The sequence below is a fragment of the Cyprinus carpio genome, chromosome A23 (assembly GCF_018340385.1).
Source record: "Cyprinus carpio isolate SPL01 chromosome A23, ASM1834038v1, whole genome shotgun sequence".
Classification (NCBI taxonomy): Eukaryota; Metazoa; Chordata; class Actinopteri; order Cypriniformes; family Cyprinidae; genus Cyprinus; species Cyprinus carpio.
Window position 1 is genome coordinate 15,249,179 of NC_056594.1, and position 22,510 is coordinate 15,271,688.

Below are 22,510 nucleotides of genomic sequence, written 5' to 3' on the forward strand. Positions count from 1 at the left end.
AGGGGCATGGCGACGTCATGGGCATTGTTTAGAGGAGTGTCTGTGGAGGACATCTGTGCAGTAGTTATATGCACAACTTAATGTTAACCTTTCACTGAGTTCGTATTGTCCAACTCAAAATGAGCCAAGAACCAGAAATAATATTATCCTCAAGATGAATTATAGTAATTCCTAATAATACCGAGTGTTAACCTATTACAACCATTTAAAAAAGAATAAAAGTTAGTTATTGATATCTAAACACACTCAAAAATAAATAGTTTTGTACTTTTATAACAGTATAGAAATCTAAAATAAGTATTTATAGAAATTTTTCATCAGGGTATCTGTAGTTTAATTCAGGAATTGTGTACTTCATCCAGCTCTGCTTATGTGTCTCATTTTGTTTGTTTCTCAGTGAACTACACTTTGTAAAGATCCTTAAAAGGTTCAAAGATGGTTATAGTCTCTGTTGTGCTGCTATAACACATCATGGCCTTCATTTTGCACTCATATCTCCCCAGACAGTATCAGAACAGCTTTTTAAGTCAGCCAAAAGGCTGGGCTCCATTCCGAGCTTACAGTATGCCTTCAAACAATTAGCCAACTTTCTCTAAACAGACATCATGAATATTCAAGCTATGTTTTAGGGCAAGTGCCTCCATATTGCACAGATCTGAGATGAACGTATGGTTTCAGGCAGAAGGAAAGGGACGGAGGGCTAAACACTTTGTATCTAATGGATCTGGGATGGGTGCACATTCATCTAGTCAGGTGACAGAGCTGTGTGTCAGTGTCATGCTCTGAAAATGGTGATCCAGTTGAGGATGATGCATACCCATTTAAATTCCACAGCAGCTGCTGCTTCGTTCCCATAGCCAGCCTCCTCTAAATCACAAGAGTTGACCATCTGTGGAAGAAGGCAGGAGAAGCACTGAACAGATGTTGATTATTATATGGGGAATTCATATAATCAGAATGGGCAAACAGATCACAGTCTGCGGTTAGCACAAGCCTGTATACTGTACCCTCACTTTTGGCTTCAAAATACTATACAGTTATATAAACTCAAGGACAAAGTCACTGCTGGTATTATTGTGAATGATAGTGATTAAGAGCACCAAATCACAAATGGTTATTTTCACTTTGAAACGAGAGTCCCAATCTCATTTCCCCCAAATTATGGATTTTGATTGAATAAATGTTTACTGAAAAAATAAATAAAAATAAATACATTTTAATTTTAGCAGCTACAATGTATTGTTCCTGTCAAAATTAAAAATTCAATTAATGCATATTTCAATACTGGCAATATTAAAATGAAAGGGAAAATGTTAAAATAAAATTGAACATTTTTAGATTTCAATTTTTCATAATTTAATTTTATTTGGCATAAACCACTTTTCAATAATTGCTGGTCTGTAAATATGGTTTGGATTTAACATCGACCTCTAAATAGTTAAAAAAGGCCTATTCGAGTGGATATCATGCAGCATAAGGTTAATTTAGTAAATTAGCTTCGAGTTTTATTGAACGTTTCATTTGTTTGCTTTAAAACTCTAACAGGAAACATACAACATGACTTACCAAACTGTATGATGATCTGCATGTGTATTTATGTTTAAAACATTTGATAACCTATTGTGTCCTTGCTTATGGTTTTCTTATGCTGGGATCTTATCAGAACTTGAGCAGATTCCAGACACTCCCATAAAGAGATAAGAATATGCTCTTATTATCTTCCTCCAGCTTACAGTAGTTCTTATCTCACACGCAGAAGATTCAAAACACACCGCAGTCCTTCATACTTCATGAATTCAGAATAAATGCCAATGGAAACAAAAACGTTCAATACAACAGGCAGTTTTCAACTCCTTTTATTGTTCAGTTTGTATAGATTTCAGACGCGTTTAAGTCCAGGGACGAGTTCGACAGCCATACGGCATAAAACAACCATTCAACTGAATTTAAAACAATAAAAAAGCAATTCACATTAAATAGTTTAACAGCTCAAGCGAGTACGGACAACATGCAGTGAAGTCAATGAATTAAACAAGAATCCAGAGTGACATTCAATGGAGGCAAAGCTCAAAGGCCGCAAACCCAACCTGAAATGAGTGTGTGTAAGACACGATTGTGTGGTTCTGATGTAAAAAACAAAAAAACAATGCATAGACAAAATAAAGATTTAGTTAAAAAGAAATCAGATTCATGTTCCTGTCATAATGCAGCTGTCACATGGACAAGTAATCTTGATGACTGAAGACATTCAATCAAATACTTATTGCTGATATTAGCGAGAAATATAAAAGCCATTTTCATAAAAGGACTTACATCCACAGATTGAAAAGAGGTGTACACTGATGTTTAATGCAGCAAGGCTCTTGTGACCATTACAGAGCTACTTGAACATACACCAGAGACCACAATGCAGGCATGCGTCATTTCAAAACACTACGATACAATAATTATGTTTAGCAAGTTAACAAAACATGAATACGCATTAAATACTGAACATGAAATAATGTTACCAAAAAGGTCAGAGGCCAAAACACAAAATCGATTTAGTTGAACTCCTAACAGAAAAAAGGTTTGGTTTTCATTAAGTTATCGCAAGACGTTTAGCGTCCTCTGAATTCACACAAGATTATATTCATCTTTGACTTCAATTAGAATAACTAAAAACATATTTCGCTAGCACCACTCAATCAGACAGTCAAATATATGCTGACACATACTCACATCCGAGTATGGCACGTCCTGTTACACCGCTTCTGCCCGAGGCTTTCCATTTGACATGTAAATTGGTTGTTATTAAAGTTTCTAAAGTCATTTGTATTAAAACTTGGTTACAAATCAGAATTGTAGTTTAAAAGGGGTCTATGTATGTCTACATTTTAAGACATTAAAAAAATAAATAAGGACCTAAGACATTCATTAGATACCTTTAGAAATATTTTACATAAAAACACAGTTGGCACGACTCGGTCACTTTTCTACTTTTTTCTCACGTTGTGTACAAAAAAGGCTAGGAAATTTCACATTAATCCAAACATCGAAAAAAGAGATCATGAAACATCAGGTCATTTGTGTACTTCGTTCTGTGAGTGTGTACGGGCCTCGTCCATTTTGACAATTCAGTATCCTCCACAACAACATTAATGTTTTTTTGATGAAATTATGATGCGAACGATTACTAAACAATCAAAAACCCTGAAAATAATAAGGTAAAAAAAAAAAAAAAAAATAATAATTTACCTGCAGGATCATGTGGACAATAAAAACAAGAAACTACATACACTGGAAAAGAAAAAGAAAATCGTCTGTAATAACATAACCCATAAGGTGATTTATATACTTTTTGACCAGACAAATGAAGCTCTTGGTCCATTAAGTCTCTCATGGGAACAATTATAAAACACCATTTACAGAAGGAGGATGCAAAAATTTTACTTAATACCCAAATCTAATATTAACCCGCCAGGACTCTTTCTGACTTGTTTGCTGTAAGTCATCAGGTAGTGCGGCCGCGGGGCCCGATAGTGTAACAGTTAATGTGAGGAAGAAGAGGAGAATGGGGAAGAGAAGGGAAGTGGGGCAACTGGCATGCAGCAGAGCCCCGCCCCTCTCTCATCTCAGGCTCCGCCCTCTCCATCAGTCAACAGTGTTGTGTTGGGTTCAGCTGTAGTGACTCGGCATGGCGAGAGGTCACTGTCTCCTGTCCTCGGTCTCTGATCTCGAGAAGGCCATCACCACATCCTCAGCTCCTGCGGGAAAAAACCCCAATAAATCTAGTGATTATATATAGGAATATGTTATGAATTTTTTACATATTTGTAAAAATATTAACATAATATTACAGATAATAATAACAATTTATATATATATATATATATATATAATATATATATATATATATATATATATATATTATATATATATATATATATAAACTACAAAAATAAATTTTCAGTCAAAAATGAAATCCTGCTCTGAGAAGATTAAAATAAATACAGCCACTCTCCAGGCTAGTATCCTAACAGCTTTATTAGGCAAGGTAAATGTAATCTTCACAACAGAGCAAATTACATGAGCTCGTCCAATGGCAGCACACATTGTTATAATGGCTGAAGAGCAAGCAGGCTGTGTGGTGTGTAATTAAACTCAGACAGTGCCTTACAATTATCTGCCTTACAAACACTCCAGTCAGAAAAATTACAGTAACACTGGGATAAATAAAAAAACTATAATAATATAGGGCTATTTTCTGAATGGAGGCATACTGCACAGTATACAGTGAATACTTCATTTTTTTTTTTTTTTTTAAATAGTATGTAAAACATGCACACAATATGAAATGGTAAACATTTAGAAAAGTACGATGTAGCACATCTGTTGTTCACTTAATTCTAAAATCACTGCATCGGATTTATTTAGTATTTTTTACTCAAAGTAAAAATATCTTAATTACTGACATTCTGATTAAATAATAAAGCTAAGGGCATTAAAGCAAGTCACTAGCAACTCATGAGTTCAAGTCATACTGAATGCATGAACAGCTGAAATGCATAAATTTAAAAGTATGTAAAAGTATTATGGAAAATTGTTGCTCAGTGTAGGTATTCAGTACATACAGTACATAAGCAGTATGCTATTTCGAACATTGCCAAGGTATCTAAAGTCTGTTGTAAAGATGAGCCTTCTTTAAACAGCACTGACCCCGCAGACTCCTCAAATTATTATTTCACACATTCATACTCCCGCTGCCCTGATCTCTGATCTGGAGAACTGTGGGGATGGGTGTTCACAGTCTATCATAATGAGTCCATACATAAGAGTCAAACTAGATCATATTAATAATGAATACAGAGCAGATACCTATAGCCCTCAGTTTGTTCACATAAACATGTCAGGGTCAAATCAGCATGAGACTCAACACCCCCAGTACCAACAACTGCTTGAGGTTTTCTGTGCCACACTGATAAGAAATGCATCTAAAAGCCTCTATAAACCAAATATACTAGTGTCCGTATCTGCAAGAGACGTCCTCTAAAGACATGAAAATGTCACCGGCGGATTGCAGGAAGTCTGCGGGATGTTTAAAGAAGGAACGAGAGTGTTTGTGATTTCAGTCAGGTTCGGGACAGATTCTCAGCGAGGGAAGGTGCTAATCAATTCCAATCCTGAATTAACGATGCCACTAGGGGAAGGAAAACAAACCCCTGCAAACCAGGTAAACAGGATTTGTAGATCAAGCTGTCCTAAGATGACGAAGGATTAATAACAATCCCACAAATGTGCAAACACAACACACACACCAAAACCTTGAGCTCTGGGTGGATTATTTTGAAAGTCATGTAGGAATTGCTGCACAGGAAGTGCTAGTGTGGAGTCGCCAATGACAATTAAAATTATATTATAACCAAAACATTTCGACTGAAAAATAGAATTGAAAATATCTCAGTACATGAACATCTTAGTATTTATTATGCTGCCATTTGACCTTAATGCAATTTTATTTTTATTTTAAAATATTCAATATTCTAGAAATTTTCCCAGACTTTTGGATTACAAAAATATTTAATCGTAAGTAAATAAATAAAATACACTTATGCATAAATAATTTTTTTAACTAGGCATTATAAGACAACAACATCTCTTATGTTTATTTGCTTATAATATTAACACACAAAAGAACAGTGTTTATTATAATCTTTATTACTCCTTTCTGTGGAAGACACCTTTCTGATTAAAAGTAAACAGAAACATTAGCATACAGAGATAGTGAAGTTCACTGAAGTTCAGCTTCAGATGAGCATGTTAGCACCTCACTGAAAACACTTAAGGCGCAAACCCTGTTCACAAGCTTATTGTACTGAAAATGGGTCTAACTTCAGTCTTTCTGATGATTTAGCTTACAGCAGAATAAAATAAAAGCGTCATTGCATTACATTTTGTAACTTTTTAGGAAATATCTCTGAATAATAACCTGAAAAAAAAAAAAAAAAAAAAAAAATCAAAATTAAACTTCACTGTATAGACAGTAAACATGACGCCAGTGTGTGAAGTGGGTATACTCTTAATTCATGCCCCCATTTTTTTTAAGCAGCCCAGCAAAGGATGAACGCCCTGTGTTATAAAGAGTGACATTTAAAACTAGTTCACCCCAAAATGGGCCAGTAGTATTTACACACTTAACATCTGCTGCTTGACTTCACTTCACTTCAGGATCATTATGAAATTAATATTAGCCACAGAAGAGGTGCAGATTTAGCAATAAATAATTCAAATAAAAATAAATAAATAAATAGACTGCAGCAATTAACATTTAGTCAGAACCTCTAGTAAATTACATACTATTTTTTACGTTTAGCTGTCTGTTCAGAATCATGGGAGAATCATGAGGAAAACCCCCCCAAAAAACAAACTGTGATGATGAAAATGAAACTGCAGCTACTAAACCATCAACAGCATGTCTTTGATCCTGCATCATCTTAGGGTTGCATAATGCTTGCGTAACAGCCCAATCATGGTAAGGAGGGGACAAAGACAAGGACAAGGCTTTATATCCACAGACAGGCTGCTCTCAAAATCCTGTGTGAAAGAGAGGATGGAGAGACTGTGGACGAAAATGTCCCTCTCCATCTTCCGGCTGCCTTCGTTATGGTGGAGCCACTCCCTGCGATGCATGCTGTGTCACAGGAGCACAAGCCAATGCGCCGCAGACGTCAGAGCCCTCATGAGCCGTCGCCTAGCAACAGCTCAGAATCAGAGTGCATCACAATCCGGCAGGCAGCAAACACCTATGAACAAACAGCAGCTGTCTGCCTCTCCGTATCACTGCCCTGTTCAACCTCTAACAACAATACACTCATCGCAATACATAATCATATCGCAAAACACCTGTGGACTATTATACTGAAGTGACAGCAGTTTTAATTGTGAATGTGAGCTCTCTGATATTTACTTTATTAGACTAAATGATTGCATGTAAAATACACTCTAATTTCATGAACATGCCATAAAGACACAATCAGTCATTTTTTTATTTTATGATTTACTAATACATTAATAAAATCAAAAGTTGTATCTGTTAATATTATTAAATGTTAATTTCACATTACTTCACATGTAATGTGGTAGCAGTAAGTTAAACTAAACAATAAATGTAACTAACTAAACTAAATTTAAATAAAAAGGAATTAAATAAATAATAATCACTCAGGAAAAATTAAACAAAAAGGAAAACTGAAAAGAAAAATATATAAAAATGTATTTCTACAGTGTCATTAAACACTGACATTAAAAAAAGTGCAGCTTTAAATCAAAATCCCTCACAGTTTGATTTGAGGTTCTCTTTTACAATTTTTTCTGTTTAACAGCTATAGTTAAACAGACTGTTTAACCCACACATACAAATCATCTGATAATAGCAATAATATACTGTAATAATGGAGCAGACGGGGCACACTTAAAAAGATAATTGCAGGTAGATCACGGCTGAGGTATTGAGATCGCAGATATGGTATTAGTGGGTTATTTCAGGAAGTGTGGTTTAAACATGTCCAGCAGTGATAGATCATGAGCAGTGAGCCACACATACACCCCCACACCCTTCTGTGTGCATCACGCAAGACACTTTTACATCGACAAAGACTCCAACTAGCCAAAATATGACTCATGATCCCAGATATTTCTTTCATAACTGTCTAAATATAAAATTCTCTTTTAATAACTTGTATTTAAAAAAATCAGTAATAGATTGAACACAGTGGGTATAGAAAAGAATCATCCCCTTTTAATTAATCACATTTATCTTTCAACTGTGATCAGCTGTGATCATTTTGATTAGCTCCGAATGAAAAGAGTTTTCCTGGAGCGTTTAAGTCATTGGTGGTGCAGCTGAAGCAAATGGTCAACTATGGGTGGCAAGACACTTTTAAAAATTCTCAGGGATAAAGTTGTGGACAGGCACAAGTCAGGAGATGGATACAAAAACATTTCAAAAGCTTCATCAGCACCTAGAAGCACTGTATAGCAAACATCAGAACCTCAGTGTTACTTTCCCCTTTCCACGTGCCAGTGAAATTTCTTTAAAGCAGGCTCTGTGGCTCATTAATTTGTTTATCGGGGGAAATAGACTTTTATACCATACTACTGCAATTAGAAACGGGTCACAATCTGCTCCAGCAGAAGAGGATGATGATGTGAACAGCAGGACGGTGACAGGGCTGTTTTATAACATCTACTGCATTATTATGCTGTGCCAGTCGACCACCTAAAAGCACGCTGTTCACAGCTGGCTAACAAAACAATTGTTTTTACAATGAACACAAAAACTGGACATATTTGGGCTAGGCTTAAAATACCAGAGCCTGGAAGGAAATTAATCATGTAAAGCGTTATATGGTTTTTTTTTTACGCTCTTTAATTTTAGCCACGTAGCAAAAGTAATTTATTCAAGCCATCATGAGGTCTATTTATAGAAGTTAAAAATAGCTTGTAGTTTGCACACACTAATTGAAATTGATGTTTTCTGTGTTTTAGGCAATGAGTCATTGATTTAGTGATGAAGGGTCTTAAGTGCGCTCTCTGTGTCACATCGGTCCACTGATGGAGTGCAGTCTGGGACTATACCGTCTGAGGATTACACCAGCAGACACAAGACAAAAGACTGTTGACTCAGCCGCGCCAGTCTAAAAGATGGATAATACACAACTAACTAATGCATCGCTTTGAACTCTTCTTTAAAAGAGCAGGCACTTATACAACAAAGACAATAAAAGCTTGTAAGAGGGACGTAAAAGAGCAGCGTCCTTTCAAACGCTGTGTCACACAGACAGGGCCAAAATGAGCGTGTGTGTTGTTCTCACACCGACTGTAATTATCAATCCGGTTTGACTGAAGGTCCTCTAATGAGGCCTGTTCTTCTCCCTCATTCACACACCAGCATGAAGCCCTTGTCCACCTCGCTCGTCACCCATTCCATCACCATGGAAACTGTCTACTGTACTTCCTCTGATGTTCAGTCCCCAAGGCCTCCACAAAAGGGGCGGTATACTCTCTCACAGCCTCATTGTCGGCTTTCATCCAATGATGAGGATCAGAGTTCGGCCAGAGACCGGCCTACCACTCACACTTCTTTTGGATACAAAAAAAATAAAATAATAATAATAGAATTCAAATTTCAATAAAATTTATAATAAAATCCAGATTTTTTTTATTTATTAGATTTTAATAAGCCTTAAAATATAAATAAAAAAACACAAACCCCTGTTATTTACACTGAACAAAATTATAAAACGCAACACTTTTGTTTTTGCCCCATTTTTCATGAGCTGAACTCTAAGATCTAAGACTTTTTCTTTTGCACCCAGGCCTATTTCTCTCAAATATTGTTCACAAAATCTGTCTAAATCTGTGTTAGTGAGCACTTCTCCTTTGCCGACATATTCCATCCACCTCACAGGTGTGGCATATCAAGATGCTGATTAGACAAAAAGATTATTGCACAGGTGTGCCTTAGGAAACACAGAAAAAGTCTTAGATCTTTGAGTTCAGCTCATGAAAAATGGGTGCAAAAACAAGTTTATAATTTTGTTCAGTGTATATAATTTCTCTTTTTCTGAATTATTTATGATCATTATTATTATTATTATTATTATTATTTCAGAAATAACATGTAAAGATTACATCAATAATTAAAAAAAATTATTAATAAAAAATTAATAATTAATTAATAATAATAATAATAATCATAATAATAATAATAATAATAAATGTATACTTTTATGTTATTGGTTTTATATGTATTATTTTATAATCAATTTTACATAGAATTATTTATTTTTTCCCCCACAAACATATTCACCTAATTACTGTATAAAAAAAAGTTGCCCGATCATTTCGTTTTAGCTGCAGCTATTTCTTCAGGCCTATTAATGAGTTAATGATTTTGCTTGGCATGGTATGAAGCTCTGAGCTGCCTGAACTCACAAAGTTCTCCTACGCTCACCGTCCCCCCCCGACACCACCATCCAGTTTCATCCTCTAAACTTCAAGGCCTTAGATATGATTAAAATTGCATTACAAAATTTAGAATATGTGTCTATGCTAATTAGCCAATTAGATGGTCCTGAATGCAAATTTGTTTAATCCATAGACAAGTAAACAGGGAAAGTGGCAGGTTTGGAGCTTCTGAAGGAGTAAACATAACATATTTGTACACTTATGAAGAAAATCGGAGTGGTGGTTGCATGTGAAAAATTCTCAATGCTTGGGAGTTGTGGATGGTTGCCAGGCTGTTGCTAAGGTGTTCTGAGTAGTCAAAGAGCCCATTCACCAATAATGTGTTATATATGATCATGTGTAAACCACCTTCAAATATCAGAAACCAATCAAACCTGTCCAGCTTGGAAAAAAAACTAAAAAAAGTTTATTCACACGAGAGAGTGAATATAGACCATTCATACCTTTAAATATAAAGCCATAGCATGAATCTTTTTTGTAAGAATTATGAGAAACAAATATAGCCACATCTGCAGATTTACTAGTCTGAAGAGGTGACTCATTTTCCAAGGTGTTGGACGCAAACACAGGCAGCCCTCTGAGACAACTTGATATGTAAATGATTCATCCAACTGCATTATAGTCCCCTGAGATGTGGCACTATTTTGCCTGATGTGAGAGAGAAAGCATTAGCATGTGTAGATATGAAGTGCCATCCATTTGCTCCAATATTACATTAGCTAAATCCTCAGATAGCTGTAACGTGATCCTACATTATCCCTTTAATTTGAACTAAAATAAGTGAGTACTACTAAACACATTCCAGTTCACCTCAGCAGACCTCTAGCATTTTTAGCACATGCTTTATTTAAGGGTTCACACAGATCATACGCCAGAGAATGAGATGTCAGTTACTCCTAATAGAAACGGACTAATCTTTGTGATACAACTCTAACATATTCCTGATGGCCCTCCTCGTCTGTGCATTAAACAAAGGTTATTGTACTTCATCGTGTGTTGCTCATTAAGTGTGTTCTCCCTTTCATCTCAACCTCATTATACTGCAGGAGACCACAAGCGTCTACTGATTGCTTTCATCTAAGGGCTGCCATTTACATTTCTTATTCTAGAAGCATCACAACATCTTAAAAATCACTCATCAAAATGTTGGCTCCTCAACGATGGAATACTTCCTAATGTTGGAGCAAACACACACAAAGCTCTGCACAAGAAGTCATTTGAGCTGGAAAAATCCCAGGAGCACAATACACACTGACATCTACATCCATTTTTCTTCTGCTACTGCATTATTTATGAAGATTATTACAAAAAGAGGAGCGAGGAAGAGAGAGCATTGGTATCCTTGCCTAACAACCAGGCTCATATGCATATTTAATGAAAACAAAACGTGTGCTCCATTCTTCTATACACCTAGAGTTATTCACAACATTAATACTTCTTTTTTCCAGTCGAAGAAAAAAAATTACATTTCAAAGAGCATGTTGTCTATGACAAGGTGCTCAGTTAATGCATCATAGTAAGCCTGAGCATTACATTTTCATTCTTACTATGGTATACGATGCAACTAAGTGAAGTTATTTCACTTTAGACCTACAGATCAGCTGATCATCTCAGTTAAAATCAGAGGAAATGACCCTACAATACACAATATGTAGCATTTAAATTGCTTACCTGAAACATTTATATTGTGCTAGCGCCCCCCTGTGGAACAAGCTACAGCACAACTTTGTCCAAAATATAAAGAAATACTGTATAAAGTATTGAAGTGTTGAGTTTAAAGTATATACATATTATAAACCTTTTCTCTCTCGCCTTCTCTCTCTCTACAAATATAAATTAAAACTTTTTTTTTTTACATTGTTTAAATATGCTAATAATATAATACAAATGTGTTATATTATACAATAGAATATTCCCTTGGCAACAGCCATGTAAATAACTATGTCAGTTGTTTATCACATGGCAGCTTTTACAAAATCCCTATTTCACCTTTGTCACAAGTTCAAATCCAATTTATACATGATCTAGAGTCAACTTATGGTATCATGCATGAGTAGCACCTCAGTAAATAAGAGTGCTCATGGTAAAGGGAGGAGGTTTGACCTGTGGTCCTTCTAATATTCCAGTGTGCAGTGTGATCTGAACAGTAGCACCTCAGTAAATAAGAGTGCTCATGGTAAAGGGAGGAGGTTTGACCTGTGGTGTTCAGGCTGTAAATGATGACTTACCCTGGTCAATAGGGTGCTGTGGCAACTGACTCATCTGGCTGTGCACAACGCCTGCATAATTCCGCAGAAACGCTTCCTCGTTTGGTGTCAGCTGTAACAGTGGGAACAAAAAAAAAAACTACTTCACATTTGGCAATGAAAATCCATGCTAGTGTCCAGTTAAGAATCACCTAAAACGCTACTGAACTGTCAAACGCTTGATCAGTTTCAACGAACAATGAAGGGGTCACCAAATTCATGACAACGACTGGTTTCTATATTTTAAAGAAAATATAAAAATGCAAGCAATTTGCTTTCTAAAGTTTCCCTGTCTTATTTCCATTATTATTAAAGAAAATGCAGGTTATTCTAAAAAAAACACAAGTAGTAAATCTTTCAATAAAATGTAACCAAGGTTGTGCAGCTGTGAGGAAATAATCCTGACAGAAAAATTAATGTCCTGCTGCTCATGAATTTGAGCATATCTCACAGAACACTAAAAATGTGACATTCAATATCTCAGGTAAGAAATAAGGTAGGGGAAAATTTTTATTCTTTTTTTGGTGATGTTCCCTGACATGTTAGCTGTATCGGATTCAAATGTTATGGTGATAGAATAAAGTATCCAAAAGTTACAGCATTTTGGAACAAAAGAAGCCTTTTTGTTTAGCCCTTGACACCCTGAAGGTTTTTTAAAAACTGTTTCTGAGTGACATACACAAAAATATAGACTCTAACTCCAAAACCATAGCAAGGAGAGTCAAAAGGCCGGTACGGTTTCAATGAGGAATATCTTTAGATCTAAATTACAGATTATGGTGAGCTCTTTTTAATCCAAGAGAATTTTCTAAAAAGAATGATGTGCCATTTTCCACAATCTATGCATGTTTCATGAAATTATGAATGAAAATGTCACATGAAAATTACCTTTGATTTTATTGAGTGGTTGTATGTGTTACAACAAACATAAGGAATATCTTTTGATCTAATGGCCAATTTATGGTGAGTTTGGACTCTTTTTTAATCAAAAGAATTTTCTGAAAATAATCTAGTGTAATTTTCCACAATCTATGCATGTTTCATGAAGTTATGAACAAAAACACCACGTGAAAGGCGCAGGTGTTTTTTTTTTTTTGGATTTTATGTGTTATAGCTCTATGAGGAATATCTTTGCATCTAATCGACAAATTATGGTAAATTTCTTTTTAATCGGGAGAATTTTCTGAAAATAATGATGTGGCAAGTTACGAGCAAAAATGCCACATGAAAGCTACCTTTGATTTTTTTTTGCCAAGCTACATCTGCCTCTGCAGTTTAATGTGTGTTATAAATTCATGAGAAAAATCTTTAGATATAAATGGATTGAAATGCTCATTTTAATCAGGAGAATCTGCTCTAAATGATGTGTATTTTTCCACAATCTGAGCATGCTTTATTAAGTTGCAAGCAATAAAGTGACATAAATAATATAATCCATATATTATTTTCATATGGGTCCGGGGGTGACTTCTCGTACAACAACTTGCACAAATTTAGTCAAAGCCCCAAACAATTATGCTTGTTTTATTCTACTCAGTGAGACATTTCAAATGACATATGACACATGATTATCTGAACTGCATTATTTTTCTGACATATTACAGTACATAGTACAAAAAGTGGTTGCTTAGTAATTTCATTATGAATTTCTTCATGGGGCTCACTGACACTTACATTTGATCCCATTTTCTTGAGCATGAGCAGCACCCGCACCTTCTGCTGGATGTACATCTCCTCAGGAGACTTTCCAGGGGCTTCCTCTCGGTTCATCCCCTCTGCTCCTGATGCACTGCTGAGCAACCGCACACAGAGCAAAGAGAGCATTCAATTATTCATATCCCAAATTTTATTTCAAGAACTCATGAGTTGTATACAGTCCTACTAGGGTTTTATACAAAAGGAATAAATTGCATGAGGGCCTGGAAATGTGAATCAGACCTAAATTTAACGTCAGTGAACATTTCCATTATATTTATATAAACTGAACAAAGTTATACAGAAGAAAAACCATTACAAACTAGCTTTATGCAATCAGGCAACATAGCTTAAAAAAAATGAAACCTATCGTAACCTTTGCCAAATGCAGAAAGCTTCTAATTAAGCAGAATGACAGTGTGTGAAGTCTGAATACACTTCAGATCATGGAGCAGGGTGACAGCATCATAAATGGCCCTCATGCATATTTAATGGCAGATCTAAGCATGCTCCCAGCTTTCCCTCGTCTTGCTCACTTCCTAACGACCTATTTTCAGACTTACACTCAGTGTGAAAGTGTAAAACATTTTTAAGGATCTTGAGGAGCAAAAAAGAACATAATCACTGAAGAAAGCCACAATACAGTCAATTTGCAAAACCATCTGATGCCTCAAATGTTATTTTCCAGAAAATAGCATCACGACACAAACAAAGAGACAGACTGCAATAATACCATCTAATCCGTGCAATGATGCATCTCAAAACAAACCACAAAACAAAGCAAAAAAAAAAAAAAAAAGATCACTAGCCTACATCACCCACAGAACGAAGCACTGACAATCAAGCAAAATGAATGGCATCAAATACATTCTGGGAGTTGTTAATAATGTGTCAGAATGAATCCTTTGGCGACATCCAGCCTGTGATGTCTCATGCCCTCTTATCTGCACAAAGAGCCTCTAATACATGTTGACAGATTGTTTGATGTGGGGTTAGCCTATATTTAATAGAAAAGCTGGTTCAACCCTTTATTTCACGACAGATACATTTGTCTGGCCTTGATTTTAAGAATGACAGTACCTCATCGTGGCCAATCTTGTGTGTTAACAGCTTTCATTCCTGAAGGCACTTAAGCCAGGAAGGCGTTTAAGACAGAAAGCAGTATAGAAACTCTGGCAAAATAACTAACCCAGATTTCCTCTACAGTCACAGACTCATCAGTCACCAAAGGGCCGTGGCATCAAAAGAGCTTCATATTAAATAAAGCATGCACTTTATTCTGCTGCGTCTCGCTGGCAGCCGTGGGGGGATGAGGAGTGCTCGCAGATGAAAGACACAAGAGGGACTGGAGCGTCAGCTCGGCAGCTCTGTGACACCAGGCACACCTTCAGGGGGGAGACGACTCACTCTCCCTCATTCGCTTTTGATCATGACTGTCCTTCCTGCTGGAGACGAGACAGGCCAGACTGCAGGCAGACTCACTGCAGCTCAACTCTGCCACAAACACCCAAGAAAAGCCTGTGCATAACAGCACACCTACTTCATCCTTCCGAGACTATGGGTATGAAGGTCTAAAAAATGCCCCATAATCTCTCAGGGCTTTAGATGTGTAGCACACTGCAGCTCAGGAGCAGGTGTTTTGTTTGAGCAAGTCTGCAGATTTTAGAATATATGTGGATGATAGACTGTAAAAATGGAGCAAATCATTATTAAAATCATTTGTATATTCTCATAGTTCAAAGATGTGTCTATCGTGAAAGAAATGCTCACTGAATATTGTAAAATAAACACCTTTGAGTTTAATCATACAATGACAATACATAGTGATACAAAACAATATATTTTTATTGCAGTTGGACAAAACAAACCATGTCACAACAAAAGATGACTTCAAAATAAACATTTTTACATTTAGAAAAATCTAACTTGGAAAAGAAGAGGTTATGGATGACTTACACCAGAAATCTGGATTTATAAATACCTACTATAATTAGGTCATGGCAAAATAACCAATATTATGGATAAAAACAAAATGTAAAAAAAAAAATGCATTTTACAACATTTTTATTTTAATAAACCTAAAAATATTAAAAATAACTATATTGTAACATACATAAAATAAATAAAAAACTAATTAAATAAATAAAATTATATTTATTTATGTCTTTCAGGGATATACTATAGAATTTCCTGTACAATTACTATATTTATTCTGTTTTAAATTCTATCAGATTTTTAACCAGGTTTAACCTTGTTTTCTATGTATCATGGTTTTACATATAGCAGCTTGTCACCTAAAACTAAGGAAAAACTAAATCTAAGTGTGGTTGCCACTAGATGTCATTTTAGACTTTTCCTGATTTCACAGTGGAAGATGTCAAATCATGTGGCGATGGGCTAAATATAGAGCACTTACCCTCTGGTTCAGTCATGACCCAGGCTGCACTGAGGATCAAGTTAGTCTAATTTGGTTTCCCATAGTTTAATTGGAGCTTAATTCAAATTACAACATAGAGCTCCTGTTTTAAAAGCAGATAAAGCCAAAATGTTTTAGTCTTGGTTTGGTCACTGACTGGATGTTATCTCACTGCTGCAAGGTCATAACATTGAGTCAAAGAAACGATACTGCAAAAGATCAGTTTATCAGTGACTCCTGCCACTATCCATGTAGGGAAGGTGCAGAAGCTCTGGAAGGAGATCCACAATCCAGATAGCAGTTCTATTTATAGGCTCATCAAGTCATTTGAATCCTCACAAACAGCTTGCTGAGAAAGATTCCTCAATTGTTTGAATGTGACAGAAATCATGCATCAGAAAGTATTTATCTTCAATTAAAGAAACATCTTTTGCATGAGTTCAGTAAGAAACATCTGAATATGTGCACTTCCCTTCTATTTAGCATGCAAAAAGCAGTCTGTCAGACATCACTGATGCTTGTGTTGGAATGGGAGCAGATCCCTGCAACCATGATCTAGTAAAAAGCTTTCAGAGAAGAGTGGAAGATAGAGGACCAACTCCTTTAGAAATGCACATGGTTTAGAAATTATGACGTGTTGTTTGGGTCTCTGCATATTTTTTTAAGCAGTGTATGAAAAGCAATCAAAATCCTTCTATTGACAAGAACTAATCAAGCTCATCAAAAAAGATGCCCTCAAAAGACAAACATTTCAACTCCATACTTGCTTCAATATGAGAATAAATAAACAACTTACTGTATTTGCAGCCAGAATGTTAACCAATCACCATCTAAAACATAATTGGCACAAATGGTTTTCCATAATTCCCAAGACATTGGATTTTGATTTGGATCATAGCATAGGATTTTACACAACCTTTGCCTATCAGTGGAAACAGACAATTCTGACTTGAAGAATTACTGGATGGGACTAACTTCTAAACCCCAAAACTAGGCTAATTGTACAGCCAAAGTAATTCAGTCAGCGAGCAAGTCATCCTGCCCAACAACATCACGTCCCCTCCATGAGCAGCTCGAGTGAATGAGTAACAAATAAACTAATAATAAAGGGGATGAAAGGAGTTCCATCTGAGGGAATGGTGATTCAGCAAGAGGGCGCTGTATTAGTGAGATCTGTTTTATGTGCCTCAACCACCAACCCTTGACCAAACTGAAATCCATTCACATGATCAAAAACTGGATCTAGTGGGTTATAATCAAATTATAATTACAACCAGAAATCACCTACCGCAAACAACAAGCCGGTTTGACTGTCCTTATTCCCCTTCTCTCTGTCTCCACTTTTCTGTCTTCTTTGAATGAAACAATAAAATAAAAGACACACAAATGTGATTTCAGCAGAAAATATGGTGCAATTACAAAGTTTAGCCACTATAAAGCCCAAGAATCACTTGCCAGCAGATTTTATGGTAAACTAGCCATATACAGTGTGGAAACAATAGTTAGCGTATTTGACAACAATAGAGATGAGGCAGCCAGAGCCGGTATGACTGATAACTAGGTCATGACTCGTTAGCAATGCATGAAGCATGACCCAGCAATGCAATCCACATGAATTCAAAAACAGTCAATACAAAAATAAGTTGAATTTGACAAACTATAAAAAAAAAAAGTCTACGTAGTTCAAAAGCAGATCAGAACATTCAAAGAATGATACTTTGGAATTTCAGCAGTTTAAATAAAAAAATAATAATTTCACCATAAGTTTAATCGCAACAAATTTTTTTATGACAGGGTGTGAAGCGGTTCAAACATTACTGAAGTTTTCTAAGGCTTATTTTGTCAATGCATCGCCTCGGTATTCAAATCCATCTAGTATGTGTTTCACAAGATGGTTGTCATGCACCAGAGCGCTTGTCATGAATCACAATACAAAACCCACTGCAGTGGGAAGCTCCCTTTGGGATCACTGCTGCACCGGCTGTCAGAGATATACAGCTATATAAAATGATGACAAGACAATCCCCTCCATAATACCATTTAAGAAAACTTCAACTAAATAGGCTCAAACACTATATTTCAAGACAGGAAGTCAGGCCTTTCCTGCGAAGTTGTGGCTAATCTGTCTGAGATTTAAAAACCAGGTAAAAAAAAAAAATTCTAATAAAATATATAAATAATATAAATTATATAATAATATAAAAATATAAAATGAAAAATAAATTATATATAATATTTTAATTTATATATATATATATATATATATATATATATATATATATATATATATATTTTATAATCATATATATATATTCATATTTTTTAATCATATTTAGTAAAATTATTGAGATCATTAATAGTGTGCAAGCAAAATTCTTCAAAGTCAAAGGACACCGATTCGCTAATTGCCACAGAAAGAAGTCACATTTGCAGCCAGCGAGGATGATTTAAGCCTGAATCCCGGCCTTGATCATGTAGGAGCAGGCCTGTAAGACATAAACCCAGCCTGTGTTATGTCTGACGGACTGAAAAGAGGAGGTGGGGTGATGCCAAGCGACACCAGGGGGGCTCCCCACAACAACAACAAAAAAAAATTGTGATAAAGCTTGGCTTGGCAGGAGGTCTTAGTCCATGCCTAAACTTGCAGCTCAAAGGCAGCTGATGATCTCCCTTCGGGACGCAGAGGTTGAGCAGTCCATGAGCCGCACCTGCCCCCCTGCCATAAAGGAGAACCGTCTTTCTTGGATTCGAAGAGTCAGAGTCCCTCAGGAGAATGCGAAGACTGAAGAAAAAACAGTTTCACTTCCAAGTTCACAAGTAGCTGGCCCTGCCCTGTCCCATCAGCTCTCGAAGCCCAGCGCGGTTCAAGTGCCCACTACAGGCAGACTGCCAGTTTCATAGCCGAATGTGAGCCAAACAGATGTATTCTGTATTCACAATGAGTTTAGGGTGTGGAGAGACTAAAAATAGCCTATCATTGCCACTAAGACATGATAATGTGGCACAAGTGACTGAGATTCTTTATGAACTGGGAGTCTAAGAAGATCAAATTAACCTCTAAATATTAAATTGATGCAAGCAAACACAAAAACTCATCATAAAAGTGCTACATTTATAGAATCAGGTGGGGAAATCATTTTTTTTCTTTAAAAGCAAATTAATGCAACCGCAATGACCATTTAAACATATCTGTGCATTCACAGCCGCAGATTCATGTGCTGAAAGCGGTCGACAGTAAAAGCCAAGAAGGTAAACAGTACAGCGTGTATAGAGCATAAACGACGTCATTAATATGCAAATTAGATTACAATTACATTTTAAGCGTACAAAGTATCTGTCTAATACTGAACTAGTACAGCAGTCAGTTAGTGGACAGGAATCACTCCAGTCCGATCTTCTCTCTTTCTGTGACAAAACGCGCGCGTGTATCTCTCATTTATCTTTAAAATGAAGAATGTCAGTAAAACAGACTGCCTATTATTTACGACTATAGTGTTTAAAGGAGAAAAGCAAGTGTGCGTAAGATACAGGGGGTGTTTAAACAGGAAAACTGGACAGTGGGGCTGTAACAAAGCCCTGAATGAAGTTCCCACAATTCCCATTCACATACACACACATTAGCTCGCTAGCAACAGAAAAACAGCCAAACCGCTTCAATTCGCGCCTCGTTCTGGGGCGTAATTTTCATATGCTGCCTCAAACACCTCCGCTTTGACGCCTTACCTCTCCTGGTCCAGGATTCTGTCGTTTTTTTGTTGTATTTGAGAGCTGTTGTGTTTAAGGAGGCGTCCTGTTCCGGGGTCACATCCCGACAGTCGGCAGCGCTGGAGTGACTCAAGAGCGTAAACGCGCCGCTGCTGAATCAGTTCCTGCCGCTGCGACGCGCGACCGTCGCCATCAGAGGGCGCTGTGACGCTGCCGCATACTGGGTTTATTGCCAGTATCTAACTAATGATCAGTGAGCAAGCAAAGAGGGGGTTTGGTTTATATTTATTTCTTTTAATATATTAAGGAATGCAAAGTCATACCATACTGAGAATAAATGTTAAAAAAAACTGATCTAATACTGATCTGATCTTCTTTTTATTTTATAAAATAAAATGTTTATTATACTTTATCATTATATGATATTATGAAATATTTGTAATATAACGAGGAATAAAAAGTCTACATTACATTCTAAAAAAGTACCTAAGCATTAAACTGACAGATCAGTAGCAATAAATAATTGAATGAATAAATAAATAATCTATTAAAATAAAATGTTTGATACTTTATTCTTATATATTATATTATATTACATACATTTTTAAATATAATATGACAAGAGAAATGAAAAGTCATATACCATTCCCGAGAAGTGCCTAAGCATTAACTGACAGATTAGTAACAATAAATGTAAAAAATGTTGTTTTTTTTGGAGCACTGAATATACACAATATACACTTTTTCATATACACCAATGTTTTTCTCCTGTCTTAAATAGCTTGATATCCTGTCTTAAATAGCTTGATATTTTCTGTGGTCTCTCTAAACAATCTAAAAATGAAACATTGTGGGCTTTTGTGGCCATCTTAATGTGTACTCTTAATTTCTTTTGATTGCAATTGATCAGTTTTCTGACATATAATAAATTCAATCCTTTTCTCTAAATACTGTAGAAAGGAGACATTTAATGGGATTTTACAGTTTCACCATATATTCCTATGATTGACATAAACCTTACAGAGTATATCACCTCCTTGATGATATAATAATAAAGTACCGCCATTCAATAACTTGTAGTTTGCAGTTGTTTAGACAGCATGAACCCATTTCAATTCCACAGAGTATAGAAATTGTATTGAAGCTTTTTTTAATATGTATAATAAGCTTTTACAATAAGCCATTAAAGTACCTGAGTGGGATTCATGTTTCTCAGGATTAAATACTGATTGCCGTATTACAGAAAATCCTTCAGCGCAACTAAAACAGAAATCATTGTTCTTACTGTTATCACCACTATTTCTAAGCCCTAGTCTCAGAGCATATGTTACTGAGGGTTTCCCAGCAGTCTCATTTACTGTACTCCTCGCTCCCTCGTTTATCATTCATTACACAATAGAGATTGAGCTCTCATGCAGCTTCCACTTCCCCTTTTCACATTGTATATTTCTCCAACACACGCAATAATAATATTCAAATGCTGATCAGGCATATTTAACTTCCTGTCCCACACTAATTTGAATCTGGGTGAATTCGGGTAAATCAGCCACATTGTGACTGGCATCTTAAAGGGATAGTTTGCTCAAAAATGAAAATTTGCTGAAAATGTACTCAACCTCAGGTTATCAAGATGTAGACGATTTTGTTTCTTCATCGGAACAGATTTGGAGAAATTTAGCAGTACATCACTTGCTCACCAATGGATCCTCTGCAGTGAATGGGTGCCGTCAGAATGAGCGTTCAAACAGCTTATAAAAACATCACAATAGTCCACACGACTCCAGTCTGGTAATTAACCTCTTGTAAAGTGAAAAACCTGTTTGTAAAAAACAAATCCATCAAGGAATTTTATGCCTTAAACGCTGCTTTAGGCCAAAATGCAAATAATCTATAACAACGCTCCCAAAAGTGAAAAATCCATTGCATGGACAAAATCCACTTGCTCTGTCATATTTCTCTCTTAATTCAGACAAAATTACTTTATGTATTATTAATGTACTTTATGACTCATATTTTAGTTGGAAGCAACAATTTAAGTTAAAAATGTCTCAATGATGAATTCGTTTCTTACAAACACAGCTTTTTCCAATTCACAAGCTGTTAATTGATGGACTGGAGTCATGTGGATTATGAATTATTGTGATTTTTTCTCAGCTGTTTGGACTCTCATTCTACCGGCACCCATTCACTCTATCCATTGGTGGGCAAGTGATATGATGCTAAATGTCTCCAAATCTGTTCAGACCAAGAAACAAACTACATCTACATCTAAGATGGCCTGCGGGTGAGCAAATATTCATTTTTGGGCGAACTATTCATTTAATTTCAGAAAAACAGATGGCAGATACATAAACAGCCAAAGGTGCAGTTCCTTTCGCAGTGCCTCTGTGTTACTTTCAAAAACCATTCAATTCAAATAAATAAATAAATACCCCACAAA

General features: G+C 36.0%; 1 protein-coding gene across 5 annotated transcripts; it reads right to left on the reverse strand.

Moving 5' to 3' along the window:
• Window positions 1-1,840: 1,840 nt before the first annotated feature.
• On the reverse strand, window positions 1,841-20,269 carry LOC109065667 (beta-catenin-interacting protein 1). Of its 5 annotated transcripts, none has more exons than XM_042713362.1 (5): window positions 20,089-20,269; window positions 17,654-17,717; window positions 13,929-14,043; window positions 12,237-12,327; window positions 1,841-3,746 (listed from the first exon to the last, which is right to left on the reverse strand). In XM_042713362.1, exons 3-5 carry the CDS (start codon window positions 14,022-14,024, stop codon window positions 3,688-3,690), a joined length of 246 nt encoding a protein of 81 aa, XP_042569296.1. In that variant the 5' UTR covers window positions 14,025-14,043; window positions 17,654-17,717; window positions 20,089-20,269; the 3' UTR covers window positions 1,841-3,687. The 5 variants fall into 5 exon arrangements, with proteins under 5 accessions (XP_042569296.1, XP_042569295.1, XP_042569294.1 ...); XM_042713361.1 differs by having other exon boundaries at window positions 13,929-14,046; window positions 17,654-17,714; window positions 20,089-20,267; XM_042713360.1 differs by having other exon boundaries at window positions 13,929-14,046; window positions 20,089-20,267.
• Between the last annotated feature and the right edge of the window lie 2,241 nt (window positions 20,270-22,510).